This window comes from Thalassophryne amazonica, chromosome 2, assembly GCF_902500255.1.
Source record: "Thalassophryne amazonica chromosome 2, fThaAma1.1, whole genome shotgun sequence".
Lineage (NCBI taxonomy): Eukaryota > Metazoa > Chordata > Actinopteri > Batrachoidiformes > Batrachoididae > Thalassophryne > Thalassophryne amazonica.
The window spans coordinates 119,960,242-119,973,916 of record NC_047104.1 but is presented as its reverse complement, the minus strand read 5'-3'; the positions used below and the strand labels follow the sequence as shown (position 1 = coordinate 119,973,916).

General features: G+C 41.7%; 1 protein-coding gene across 1 annotated transcript in view; it reads left to right on the top strand.

Moving 5' to 3' along the window:
* Positions 1–13,675, top strand: part of lamp1a (lysosomal associated membrane protein 1a) — a 60,333-nt gene continuing 46,658 nt past the window's right edge. Inside the window, exon 1 of the mRNA XM_034192832.1 lies at positions 1–234. Coding sequence (XP_034048723.1) covers positions 180–234 — 55 coding nt within the window. The 5' untranslated portion in view covers positions 1–179. The remainder of the gene's footprint in view (positions 235–13,675) is intronic.

Genomic DNA, 13,675 nt, shown 5'->3' with positions numbered 1-13,675 from the left:
CCCGTTCACATGACGACGCACGGCTGTGTGGATGTGTCCCACTAATGCCTTTCACCCACCGGTTTGACCATACAAATACATTAATAGCAGAATAGAAAAACAGGCGGCGTTTGAGTGGGTCTGTCTGAAGCTCCGGGCCGGTTTTCATTATTTCTACAGTGTCTGTGCCGCTTTTAAAGATGAAGCTCTCTGGCCATTTTTCCGCCCTCATCATCAGCTGGATTGCAGTTTTAGGTGAGTGTTTGCTGCTATGTAGATGCCAAAATGACGCCACGAACATTACGAGTGACCTGTTGTGTTATATGAAGTGGTTAGGCGTTATATAATGCAGCTGTGTAGATGTATGCGAACACAAATTAACTGTTCCAAAAATTTCGTCAACTCTGACTACCGGGCATAACCACAGGCGACTCCAGAAGGTGGCCTGTGGGGGTTAATCCCACCCTGGGATTCACTTGGAAGTCGCAGACAACTACCTTATTGTAAAGAAGAATCAGGGAAAAGTCTTCACTAAATTGTAAATTGCTGAACCTGTCACACAATAATAAACATTCCTGTTAAGAAACTAATGCTGTTACAGTCAAACATATGTTTAAAAATGACAACATTTACGACTTTGTCTGGAAATAGCTATTTTTCTAACGTTGTGGCTAAATTAAATATATCATATAGCAGATGAACAGTGATATTTGAGAAGTGAAATGAAGTTTCTAGTATTTACAAAAAATGTGCAATAATTATTTAAACAAAATGGGGCAGGTGCATAAATTTGTGCACCCTTGTCATTTTATTGATTTGACACTAAATATTGGAACACAAAATTGGTTTGGTAAGCTCATTGACCCTTGACCTCCTTACACAGGTGAATCCAATCGTGAGAAAGGGTATTTAAGGTGGCCATTTGCAAATGTTTCTCTTATTTGCATCTCTTCTAATGAGTGGCAGCATGGGAGCCTCTAAACAACTCTGAAATGATCTGAAAGCAAAGATTGTTCAACATCATGGTTTAGGGGAAGGATACAAAAAAAGCTATCTCAGAGATTTCAGCTGTCAGTTTCCACTGTGAGGAACATAGTGAAGAAATGGAAGACTGCAGGCACAGTACTAGTTAAGGCCCGAAGTGACAGGCCAAGAAAAATCTCAGATAAGCTGAAGCGAAGGATGGTGAGAACAGTCATAGTCAACCCACAGACCTGCTTCAAAGACCTACAACATAATCTTGCTGCAGATAGTGTCTCTGTGCATCATTCATACACCGCACTTTGCACAAGGAGCTGCTGTAATGCAGATGAAGCATTTTCTGTGTACCTGCCATAAACAGAGTTGTTTGAGGTATGCTAAAGCACATTTGGACAAGCCAGCTTCATTTTGGAATACAGTGGTCCCTCGTTTATTGCGGGAGTTACGTTCTAAAAATAGCCCGCAATAGGCAAAATCCGCGAAGTAGTCAGCGTTTTTTTTACAATTATTATAGACGTTTTAAGGCTGTAAAACCCCTCACTTTATACACTTTATACACTTTTCTCAAACAGGCATTAAGATTTTCTCACTTTTCTCTTGTGTAAACACTCTCAAAGTTCAAACCTTAGTAGTAAAATAAGACCGAGTGAAGAACAGAGTTATGGGTAGTTGTTGGTGCTCTTTTTTCTTCTGGGCGAGAAGATTCTTATAAACAGACACGCAGAACACAATGCGCGTACTCTCCCAGACCTGAATATTATTAAAAATCTGTGGTGTGATTTTAAGCGGGCTGTCCATGCTCGGAAAACAATAAAGATGAATGGTCCAAAATACCTTCAACCAGAATCCAGACTCTCATTGGAAGCTATAGGAAGCGTTTAGTATACAAATAATGAATGCTTATGAGCTCAATGGTACAAATATTTCATGAGGTGAAAGCAGGAACAAACCATTTAATGAGGTGAAGCTTCACCTCGTTGAATGGTTTGTTCCAGCTTTCACCGAATTAAATATTTGTTCCATTGAAAGAATGTAAATACATTCATTATTTGTTTTATATAGCAGCTAAAATAGATCCTTGTCATTTGATATTTTATTCATTTATAAATAACAGAAAAGGGAATTACATTTTGGTGTTCCACTGTAAAGTGTAGTCCAGTGATGCTGTGCACTGACTTCGGACTTCCATAAAAAAAAAAAGACTGTGTAGTTCCTCAGTCCAGCTAAAAATTACGTCAGCCTTTAATGTGAACAGGTCTTTATGCATCCAGACGTCTTACAGCAAACTGGATTTTGTGTGTATGTTACAAGCAGCATCAGTTAGCCCAATCAAATCATTGTGTTGTTGTCCCCCGTGCGTGCACGCGCACACACGCAACCGGGTCGGTCCACTGTGTATGTCCTCAGTGCAGCAAAAAAAAAAATTCACGTCAGAAATGAGTCCAACTTTTCTTACTTTCTTCCTGCTAACAGCCTCCAGACAGCACAGTGGATTTGTTTTGTGTGTGTGTGTGTGTGTGTGTGAGAATTAGCAACGTCAGTTAGCTCAGTCAAATGATGTCTGGGGAGTGCCGTTGTCCCCCGCGCGCACACACGCAACCTGGTCAGCGCTTGTGCATGCGTGTACTACCAAAAAAATACTTTTCTTTCTTCCTTCCTACTAACAGCCTCCAGACAGCAAAGTGGATTTGTTTTGTGTGCGCGTGCGTGTGCAGAGCGCAATGGTACCAAATGTATTGAACCATTATATAAAATGTATTATATAACAGCTGAGTGGATCCTTGTCATTTGATTGGTGCGTTGTATGTCACATGACATAGATTAATTTATTATTTGTGTTGCATTGCATTTAGAGTGCAGCTTGGTTCCATTTAGAGTGTAAATTTGATTCCATACATTTGGTACCATTGCACTCTGCACGCACGTGCACGTTCTCATGCACGCATGTACACGTAATTACGCACGCACATGTGCGTGGTTGATCACAAAACAGATCCACTGTGCTGTCTGAAGGCTGTTAACAGGAAGAAAGAACGAAAAGCTGGACTCATTTCTGACGTGATTTTTTTTTTTTTTTTCACTGCACTGGGGACGTACAGTCTTTTTTTGGTAGTACACGCACACACAAGCGCCAACCAGGTTGCGTGTGTGCGCACGTGTGGGAGGGAAAATGACTCTCCGGAGACATCATTTGACTGAGCTAACTGACGCTGCTTGTAAGACACACATAGACATACACTCACACACACACACACACACTTTGCTACGCTTGGACCGTACTGTCAACACCTCGATCTAATATTTTTCTGTACAGACCTCTGTACAGACCTCATGATGACAATGACTCTCCGGAGACATAATTTGATTGAGCTAACTGACGCTGCTTGTACGACACACATAGACATAAACACACACACACAGACACACACACAGAGCTTTTTGGAGACCTTTTTGGATGGACTTTGCTACGCTTGGTCCGTACTGTCAACACCTCAATCTAATATTTTCTTGTACAGACCTCATGAGGACAACGACTCTCCGGAGACATATATATATATATATATATATATATAAATATATATATATATATATATATATTGCTACACTTGGTCCGTACTGTCAACACCTCGATCTAATATTTTCCTGTACAGCCCTCACGGGGACAATGACTCTCCAGAGACATAATTTGATTGAGCTAACTGACGCTGCTTGTAAGACACACATAGACATACACACACACACACAAAACAAATCAACACCTCAATCTAATATTTTCCTGTACAGCCCTCACGGGGACAACGACTCTCCAGAGACTTAATTTGATTGAGCTAACTGACGCTGCTTGTAAGACACACATAGACATACACACACATATAACAAATCCACTGTGCTGTCTGGAGGCTGTTAGCAGGAAGAAAGAAAGAAACGTTGGACTCATTTCTGACATTAATTTTTTTTCGCTGCTCTGAGGATGTACACAGTCAACCGACCCATTTGCGTGTGGTGCGCATGCGTGGGGGACAATGACACGATGATTTGATTGAGCTAACTGATGCTGCTAATTGTAACATACACACAAAATCCACTTTGTTGTAAGCCGTCTGGATGCATGAAGACCTGTTCACATGAAAGGCTGACGTGATTTTTGGCTGGACTGAGAGACTACACAAAGTCTTTTTTTATGGAAGTCTGAAGTCAGTGCACAGCATCACTGGACTACACGTTACAGTGGAACACCAAAATGTAAGTCCCTTTTCTGTTGTTTATAAATTAATAAAATGTCAAATGACAAGGATCTATTTTCGCCATTATATAAAACAAATAATGAATGTTTTTACATTCTTTCAATGGAACGAATATTTAATTCAGTGCAATTCGCCTCGTTGAATGGTTTGTTCCAGCTTTCCCCTCATGAAATATTCGTACCATTGAACTCATAAGCATTCATTATTTGTATAATATTGTATGGAAATGACGCTACGTGCGCTCTGGTTGGCTGATTTCCAATCTGATACTTTCCCATATCAGACAATTATCATGACAATCAGTCCAGACCAATGTATCAGATTTGTGACTTTGTTTATAATTTTCACAGTATGAAATAAAACAAAACAAAGGGCGAATAAAGAAAATGGAGGAATTAACAACAAACAAGCTCGAAGGTGACATGCAAAATGAAGACCAACAAGATGAAAACATAGCTCCAAACAGTCAAGAACAGATTGAAAACTTTGTTACAAACCAGAAAGTAAAAACACGATTAGAAAAAGCAAGCCAGACATTAACATACTCCATAAATATCTAAACAGCATCGGAAAAAACACACAGATTGAAAGCTTACCAGCTAACGACCAGACCACCTGTTAGCAAGTTCTTCATGGAGGTGAAGAAAGAGAACGGGTCTGACTACGAGCCCAACACTGTCAGCAGCTTTTATATTCAGGCGATACCCTAAGTTTGTGTGGTTTTATATATATAATAGCCATATAATAAATGAATTATTAACCTTGCTTGCTCGATCTGTGTGGAAAGATCAGAGCTTTTTGGAGACCTTTTTGGACGGACTTTGCTACGCTTGGTCCGTACTGTCAACACTTCGGTCGAGTTGACCACTGGTGGAGCCGAGTAGAATGCACGTGCAAAACGAGTACACCTCGCGTGCAGCGTAGCGCTAGCTAATCGAGCGACGCCTTCTATCGATAACGACCAATCAGATAACGTGATACAATGCCTACTTTGGCTGTCAGTTTGTTCACAAGATGGCAGAAGACAGGTTTGTGTCTGTTAGTGATGCTGACTTAAAACGAATTTTACACGAAAAGATGCAAAGAACACCCGCAGAAATACACAGTCAGCAGCCAACCTGTTTCGCAAGTATGTCACTGAAAAGGGACATAAGCCCAACTTTGAAACTTATGACAGACGGATGCTTGACGGAGTACTCAGTTGATTTCATGCGGAAGCTAGACAGGTGAATGGTGAACTTTATAAGAAAACAAGCCTGATGACTCTTTGTCACGGACTTAACAGGCATCTCCAGTCGATCAATGGGATGTCAGTTGGTGCAGTATGACAGTAAAAATAAAAGTTGAAACTTGAGATTGATTTTTCAGTTTTAGTATGTTTGACAAACTCCCAATTTCCTTGTTTACCATATAATGAAGCAGTTATAGACTTTTGATTTTGGTGTACCTGTGATTATGCGGACCTGTGGCCTCGGTGAACCCCTGGCAATAATTATGGAATCACCGGCCTCGGAGGATGTTCATTCAGTTGTTTAATTTTGTAGAAAAAAAGCAGATCACATACATGACACAAAATTAAAGTTGTTTCAAATGGCAACTTTCTGGCTTTAAGAAACACTATAAGAAATAAAAAAAAAAAAAAATTGTGGCAGTCAGTAACGGTTACTTTTTTAGACCAAGCAGAGGGAAAAAAATATGGACTCACTCAATTCTGAGGAATAAATTATGGAATCACCCTGTAAATTTTCATCCCCAAAACTAACACCTGCATCAAATCAGATCTGCTCGTTAGTCTGCATCTAAAAAGGAGTGATCACACCTTGGAGAGCTGTTGCACCAAGTGGACTGACATGAATCATGGCTCCAACACGAGAGATGTCAATTGAAACAAAGGAGAGCATTATCAAACTCTTAAAAGAGGGTAAATTATCACGCAATGTTGCAAAAGATGTTGGTTGTTCACAGTCAGCTGTGTCTAAACTCTGGACCAAATATAAACAACATGGGAAGGTTGTTAAAGGCAAACATACTGGTAGACCAAGGAAGACATCAAAGCGTCAAGACAGAAAACTTAAAGCAATATGTCTCAAAAATCGAATATGCACAACAAAACAAATGAGGAACGAATGGGAGGAAACTGGAGTCAACGTCTGTGACCGAACTGTAAGAAACCGCCTAAAGGAAATGGGATTTACATACAGAAAAGCTAAACAAAAGCCATCATTAACACCTAAACAGAAAAAAACAAGGTTACAATGGGCTAAGGAAAAGCAGTCGTGGACTGTGGATGACTGGATGAAAGTCATATTCAGTGATGAATCTCGAATCTGCATTGGGCAAGGTGATGATGCTGGAACTTTTGTTTGGTGCTGTTCCAATGAGATTTATGAAGATGACTGCCTGAAGAGAACATGTAAATTTCCACAGTCATTGATGATATGGGGCTGCATGTCAGGTAAAGGCACTGGGGAGATGGCTGTCATTACATCATCAATAAATGCACAAGTTTACGTTGATATTTTGGACACTTTTCTTATCCCATCAATTGAAAGGATGTTTGGGGATGATGACATCATTTTTCAAGATGATAATGCATCTTGCCATAGAGCAAAAACTGTGAAAACATTCCTTGCAAAAAGACACATAGGGTCAGTGTCATGGCCTGCAAATAGTCCGGATCTTAATCCAATTGAAAATCTTTGGTGGAAGTTGAAGAAAATGGTCCATGACAAGGCTCCAACCCGCAAAGCTGATCTGGCAACAGTAATCAGAGAAAGTTGGAGCCAGATTGATGAAGAGTAGTGTTTGTCACTCATTAAATCCATGCCTCAGAGACTGCAAGCTGTTATAAAAGCCAGAGGTGGTGCAACAAAATACTAGTGATGTGTTGGAGCGTTCTTTTGTTTTTCATGATTCCATAATTTTTTCCTCAGAATTGAGTAATTCCATATTTTTTTCCCCTCTCCTTGGTCTAAATCAGTAACCGTTACTGACTGCCACAATTTTTTTCCTGATTTCTTATAGTGTTTCTTAAAGCCAGAAAGTTGCCATTTGAAATGACTTTAGTTTTGTGTCATGTCTGTGATCTGCTTTTTTTCTACAAAATTAAACAACTGAATGAACATCCTCCGAGGCCGGTGATTCCATAATTTTTGCCAGGGGTTGTAATCACGGGTACACCAAAATCAAAAGTCTATAATTGTATAATGTTACTTGTACAGTCTCATTTAGAACAGTGAAATAAATAATGACAGAAGTTGATTTGTGATGTGATATACTTTATTGATCTCACAGTGGAGAAATTACGTTTACACTCCAGTTACCTCAGACAGCAATTAGTCCACAATTATTACTTGTTTACCGTAATAATGGCACACATCAGAATTAAGAACAGCAGATACACATTTGACATTGTTTATGTGCACTAAATTTGAAGAAGTCCGTTATCCGAATTGAGGCAAGTGGGTGAAGGTCATGCAGCAACCCTGAGTTGCCCCACTGTCAGCTTGGGGGGGGACGGGGACCAGCAGCAACTAGAACAGCGCCACCCCCGCAGAAGGGAAGGGAGGTGACGTGAGCTGAAGCCGGAGTGGGGTGTGTGTGATGGGGGTAGGAGGGGGTGGGGAGAGGGAATGGAGCATGCTTCAGTCCTATAAAAAACAGTTTATTGTCTTTGTGGGTTGAGATAAGAAAGAAAGGAGCCAAATAATCACCAAGGCCAGAAGACATTCCTCTGGAGGGAAACAGCCGGCCAATTTGTCCTTCAGGCTGATAAGCCTGCCGTGTTGTTGTTTGAGCAATGAAAAACACATTTTACAGTTCAACTTGAACAACCAAATCCCAATTATGAATTAAGAATATTCCTAATTATGAATTAAGAATATTCCCCGGCCTCCGAAATCTTCAACTTCATCTGCAAGGCTTGCATCTGCTCTAAGATGTCATCCAATTTGCGTCTGAGTTCGAGTCATCGCAGTCTGAGAATGCAATGCCTTACCCACCTCGTTAATCATGACGGATAAGCGATGGGCCGTGGTTCTTGATGCCGCTGTCTTGCCAATTTTCTGATAGATCAGGGCAGCACCTAAGCCAAAAAGTACCAGCCCTGCTACCATAAGACCAAAAATAAATAAATCCTCAACGTCCTCAACAGAGAAAGGCGGCAAGCATGCAATACGCCAAGACCCCCAGGAGTCAAGAACATAGCTCGCAGGATACGTTCCATCTGGGCAGGTAGGATCCCTCGGTCCTGACCTTCTTATAGAAAAGATAGGATCAATAGTGTTCGGAGATCAGCTGATCAATTCCATGGTTAATCCAATAATAGTCCAATAGAATTCCATGGTTAATCCAATAATAGTCCAATAGAACTAGTATCCAATATAATTTGAGGAATTCAGTCTGGTGAAGTAGGGACTTGAAGGTTAAAGGAGAGAGCAGAGATAAGGGAGAGTAGAGGAGATGTGACCGCCCTCGTCGGAGTCCCAAGAGCTTCCAAACTTGAGGGGGTAGGCATGTCCATCCATGGGGAAGTCCACAAGCTTCATGGGACATTCAGCAGTGATCGTCAACCTCTTGGTGTACAGAATGGTGCCATTCTTCATGATGCAGAACAGCTTGTTGGGAGCTGTCAGGTTGTGACAAGACAGACCCCTTTAAATAAAAAAAAATCAAAAATCATGACTTTTTTTTTTTCGAAAGAAAGTAGGTTTTTTTTGCCAGCCCTGCTTAAAATGCATATTCACCACAAGTTTTTCGATCCTTTTTGCAAAGTCCACCACCATCTCTTCTTCCACAATCCTCTCTTTAATACTGTATCTACTCATCACCTCCTTTTCACCTCTATTCCCTTCACCAACAATTGAGGTTTGCGCCAATCACCACTCTTTTTGTTTCTGTTTGGGTGTACTCTTCCCCACTTCATCTCATAAATTCCAGAAAAGTTGTTTTTCCTCCATCTCACATCTCCCTATGTGCCATTGATGTTCTTTATCACCATTTCATTTTACAGCTTCATATTCATGACTTTGTCCAACAGTGGCTTTACCTCTAGTGCACTTAATATACTCTTCATTCAGGGTTACCTGTACTCTATTTTTTCTCCTATCCACACCATGGTACTCTCCCATGTTCTTGGTTTTCTTCTCCTGGTACTTGGTCTCTTGCTCAGACTATTTGTCTACTTTTGATCTTTCCATCGTATTAGTATCTCACTAGGCATGCTGACAAAACTCGTAATGTCAACAAAAAGCACAACCTATTTATTTGATCCTATACTGTACCAACAAAACTGTTGAAGGATCTGTGGTCCAATCTTGGGCCGACTGTGCTGGAAATTATTAATCTTTCTTTAACTTCTAGATCTGTTCTTAAATGTTTCAAATCTGCAGTGATTAAACCATTACTTAATAAACCTAATCTTGACCCATCCATCCATCCATCCATTTTCTTCCGCTTTATCCGGAGTCGGGTCGCGGGGGCAGCAGCTCAAGCAAAGCCGCCCAGACCTCCCGATCCACACACACCTCCCCCAGCTCCTCCGGGGGAACCCCAAGGCGTTCCCAAGCCAGCCGAGAGATGTAGTCCCTCCAGCGTGTCCTGGGTCTTCCCCAGGGCCTCCTCCCAATGGGACGTGCCCAGAACACCTCTCCAGCGAGGGCATCCGGAAAAGATGCCCAAGCCACCTCAACTGACTCCTTTCAATGTGGAGGAGCAGCGGCTCGACTCCGAGCTCCTCCCGAGTGACAGAGCACCTCACCCTATCTCTAAGGGAGCGCCCAGCCACCCTGCGGAGGAAAGTCATCTCGGCCGCTTGTACTCGCGATCTCGTTCTTTCGGTCATGAGCCAAATCTCATGACCATAGGTGAGGATCGGAACGTAGATCAATCGGTAAATCGAGAGCTTTGCCCCCCTACTCAGCTCTCTCTTCACCACGACGGTCCAATACAGCGACTGCATCACTGCAGATGCTGCACCGATCCGTCTGTCGATCTCACGCTCCATCCGTCCCTCACTTGTGAACAAGACCCCGAGATACTTAAACTCCTCCACTTGAGGCAAGGACACTCCACCGACCTGAAGAGGGCAAAGCACCTTTTTCCGGTCGAGAACCATGGCCTCGGATTTGGAGGTGCTGATTTTCATCCCGGACGCTTCACACTCGGCTGCAAACCACCCCAGTGCACGCTGAAGGTCCTGATTTGACGAAGCCAACAGAACCACATTGTCCACAAACAGCAGAGATGAGATTCTGTGGTTCCCAAACCAGACCCCCTCTACACCCTGGCTGCACCTAGAAATTCTGTCCATAAAAGTAATGAACAGAACCAGTGACAAAGGGCAGCCCTGGCAGAGGCCAACGTGCACTGGAAACAGGTATGACTTACTACCGGCAATGCGAACCAAGCTCCTGCTGCGGTCGTACAGGGACCGGATAGCCCTTAGCAAAGGACCCCGGACCCCGTACTCCCAGAGCACTCCCCACAGGGTGCCCCGAGGGACACGCTCGAACGCCTTCCCCAGATCCACAAAACACATGTGGACTGGTTGGGCGAACTCCCATGAACCCTCGAGCACCCGATGGAGCGTGTAGAGCTGGTCCAGTGTGCCGCAACCAGGACGAAAACCACACTGCTCCTCCTGAATCCGAGGTTCGACCATCGGTCGAATTCTCCTCTCCAGTACTCTGGAATAGACCTTACTGGGGAGGCTGAGGAGTGTGATCCCCCTATAGTTGGAACACGCCCTCCGGTTGCAGTGTTTTGGGATTAACTTTCACTGCTATGCTGATGATACTCAGTTATAAAGGCTGATAACTGCTGGTAATCTCATTCACATAAAATCCTTAGAAGATTGCCTTGCATCAGTGAGAAGTTGGATGTCTAGAAACTTCCTACTTTTAAACTCTTATCAATCAATCAATCAACTTTTTTCTTGTATAGCGCCAAATCACAACAAACAGTTGCCCCAAGGCGCTCCACATTGCAAGGCAAGGCCATACAATAATTATGAAACACAGTCTACGTCTAAAGCAACATAACCAAGGGATGGTCCAGGGTCACCCGATCCAGCCCTAACTATAAGCCTTAGCGAAAAGGAAAGTTTTAAGCCTAATCTTAAAAGTAGAGAGGGTATCTGTCTCCCTGATCTGAATTGGGAGCTGGTTCCACAGGAGAGGAGCCTGAAAGCTGAAGGCTCTGCCTCCCATTCTACTCTTACAAACCCTAGGAACTACAAGTAAGCCCGCAGTCTGAGAGCGAAGTGCTCTAATGGGGTAATATGGTACTATGAGGTCCCTAAGATAAGATGGGACCTGATTATTCAAAACCTTATAAGTAAGAAGAAGAATTTTAAATTCTATTCTAGCATTAACAGGAAGCCAATGAAGGGAGGCCAACACGGGTGAGATATGCTCTCTCCTGCTAGTCCCCGTCAGTACTCTAGCTGCAGCATTCTGAACCAACTGAAGGCTTTTTAGGGAACTTTTAGGACAACCTGATAATAATGAATTACAATAGTCCAGCCTAGAGGAAACAAATGCATGAATTAGTTTTTCAGCATCACTCTGAGACAAGACCTTTCTGATTTTAGAGATATTGCGTAAATGCAAAAAGGCAGTCCTACATATTTGTTTAATATGCGCTTTGAATGACATATCCTGATCAAAAATAACTCCAGATTTCTCACAGTATTACTAGAGATCAGGGAAATGCCATCCAGAGTAACGATCTGGTTAGACACCATGCTTCTAAGATTTGTGGGCCAAGTACAATAACTTCAGTTTTATCTGAGTTTAAAAGCAGGAAATTAGAGGTCATCCATGTCTTTATGTCTGTAAAACAATCCTGCAGTTTAGCTAATTGGTGCGTATCCTCTGGCTTCATGGATAGATAAAGCTGGGTATCATCTGCGTAACAATGAAAATTTAAGCAATACCGTCTAATAATACTGCCCAAGGGAAGCATGTATAAAGTGAATAAAATTGGTCCTAGCACAGAACCTTGTGGAACTCCATAATTAACTTTAGTCTGTGAAGAAGATTCCCCATTTACATGAACAAACTGTAATCTATTAGACAAATATGATTCAAACCACCACAGCGCAATGCCTTTAATACCTATGACATGCTCTAATCTCTGTAATAACATTTTATGGTCAACAGTATCAAAAGCAGCACTGAGGTCCAACAGAACAAGCACAGAGATAAGTCCACTGTCCGAAGCCATAAGAAGATCATTTGTAACCTTCACTAATGCTGTTTCTGTACTATGATGAATTCTAAAACCTGACTGAAACTCTTCAAATAGACCATTCCTCTGCAGGTGATCAGTTAGCTGTTTTACAACTACCCTCTCAAGAATCTTTGAGAGAAAAGGAAGGTTGGAGATTGGCCTATAATTAGCTAAGATAGCTGGGTCAGTGATGGCTTTTTAAGTAATGGTTTAATTACTGCCACCTTAAAGGCCTGTGGTACATAACCAACTAACAAAGATAGATTGATCATATTTAAGATTGAAGCATTAAATAATGGTAGGACTTCCTTGAGCAGCCTGGCAGGAATGGGGTCTAATAAGCATGTTGATGGTTTGGATGAAGTAACTAATGAAAATAACTCAGACAGAACAATCGGAGAGAAAGAGTCTAACCAAATACCGTCATCACTGAAAGCAGCCAAAGATAACGATACATCTTTGGGATGGTTATGAGTAATTTTTTCTCTAATAGTCAAAATTTTGTTAGCAAAGAAAGTCATGAAGTCATTACTAGTTAAAGTTAATGGAATACTCAGCTCAATAGAGCTCTGACTCTTTGTCAGCCTGGCTACAGTGCTGAAAAGAAACCTGGGGTTGTTCTTATTTTCTTCAATTAGTGATGAGTAGAAAGATGTCCTAGCTTCACGAAGGGCTTTCTTATAGAGCAACAAACTCTTTTTCCAGGCTAAGTGAAGATCTTCTAAATTAGTGAGACGCCATTTCCTCTCCAACTTACGGGTTATCTGCTTTAAGCTACGAGTTTGTGAGTTATACCACGGAGTCAGACACTTCTGATTTAAAGCTCTCTTTTTCAGAGGAGCTACAGCATCCAAAGTTGTCTTCAATGAGGATGTAAAACTATTGACAAGATACTCTAACTCCCTTACAGAGTTTAGGTAGCTACTCTGCTCTGTGTTGGTATATGACATTAGAGAACATAAAGAAGGAATCATATCCTTAAACCTAGTTACAGCGCTTTCTGAAAGACTTCTAGTGTAATGAAACTTATCCCCACTGCAGGGTAGTCCATCAGGGTAAATGTAAATGTTATTAAAAAATGATCAGACAAAAGGGAGTTTTCAGGGAATACTGTTAAGTCTTCTATTTCCATACCATAAGTCAGAACAAGATCTAAAATATGATTAAAGTGGTGGGTGGACTCATTTACTTTTTGAGCAAAGCCGATAGAGTCTAATAATAGATTAAATGCAGTGTTG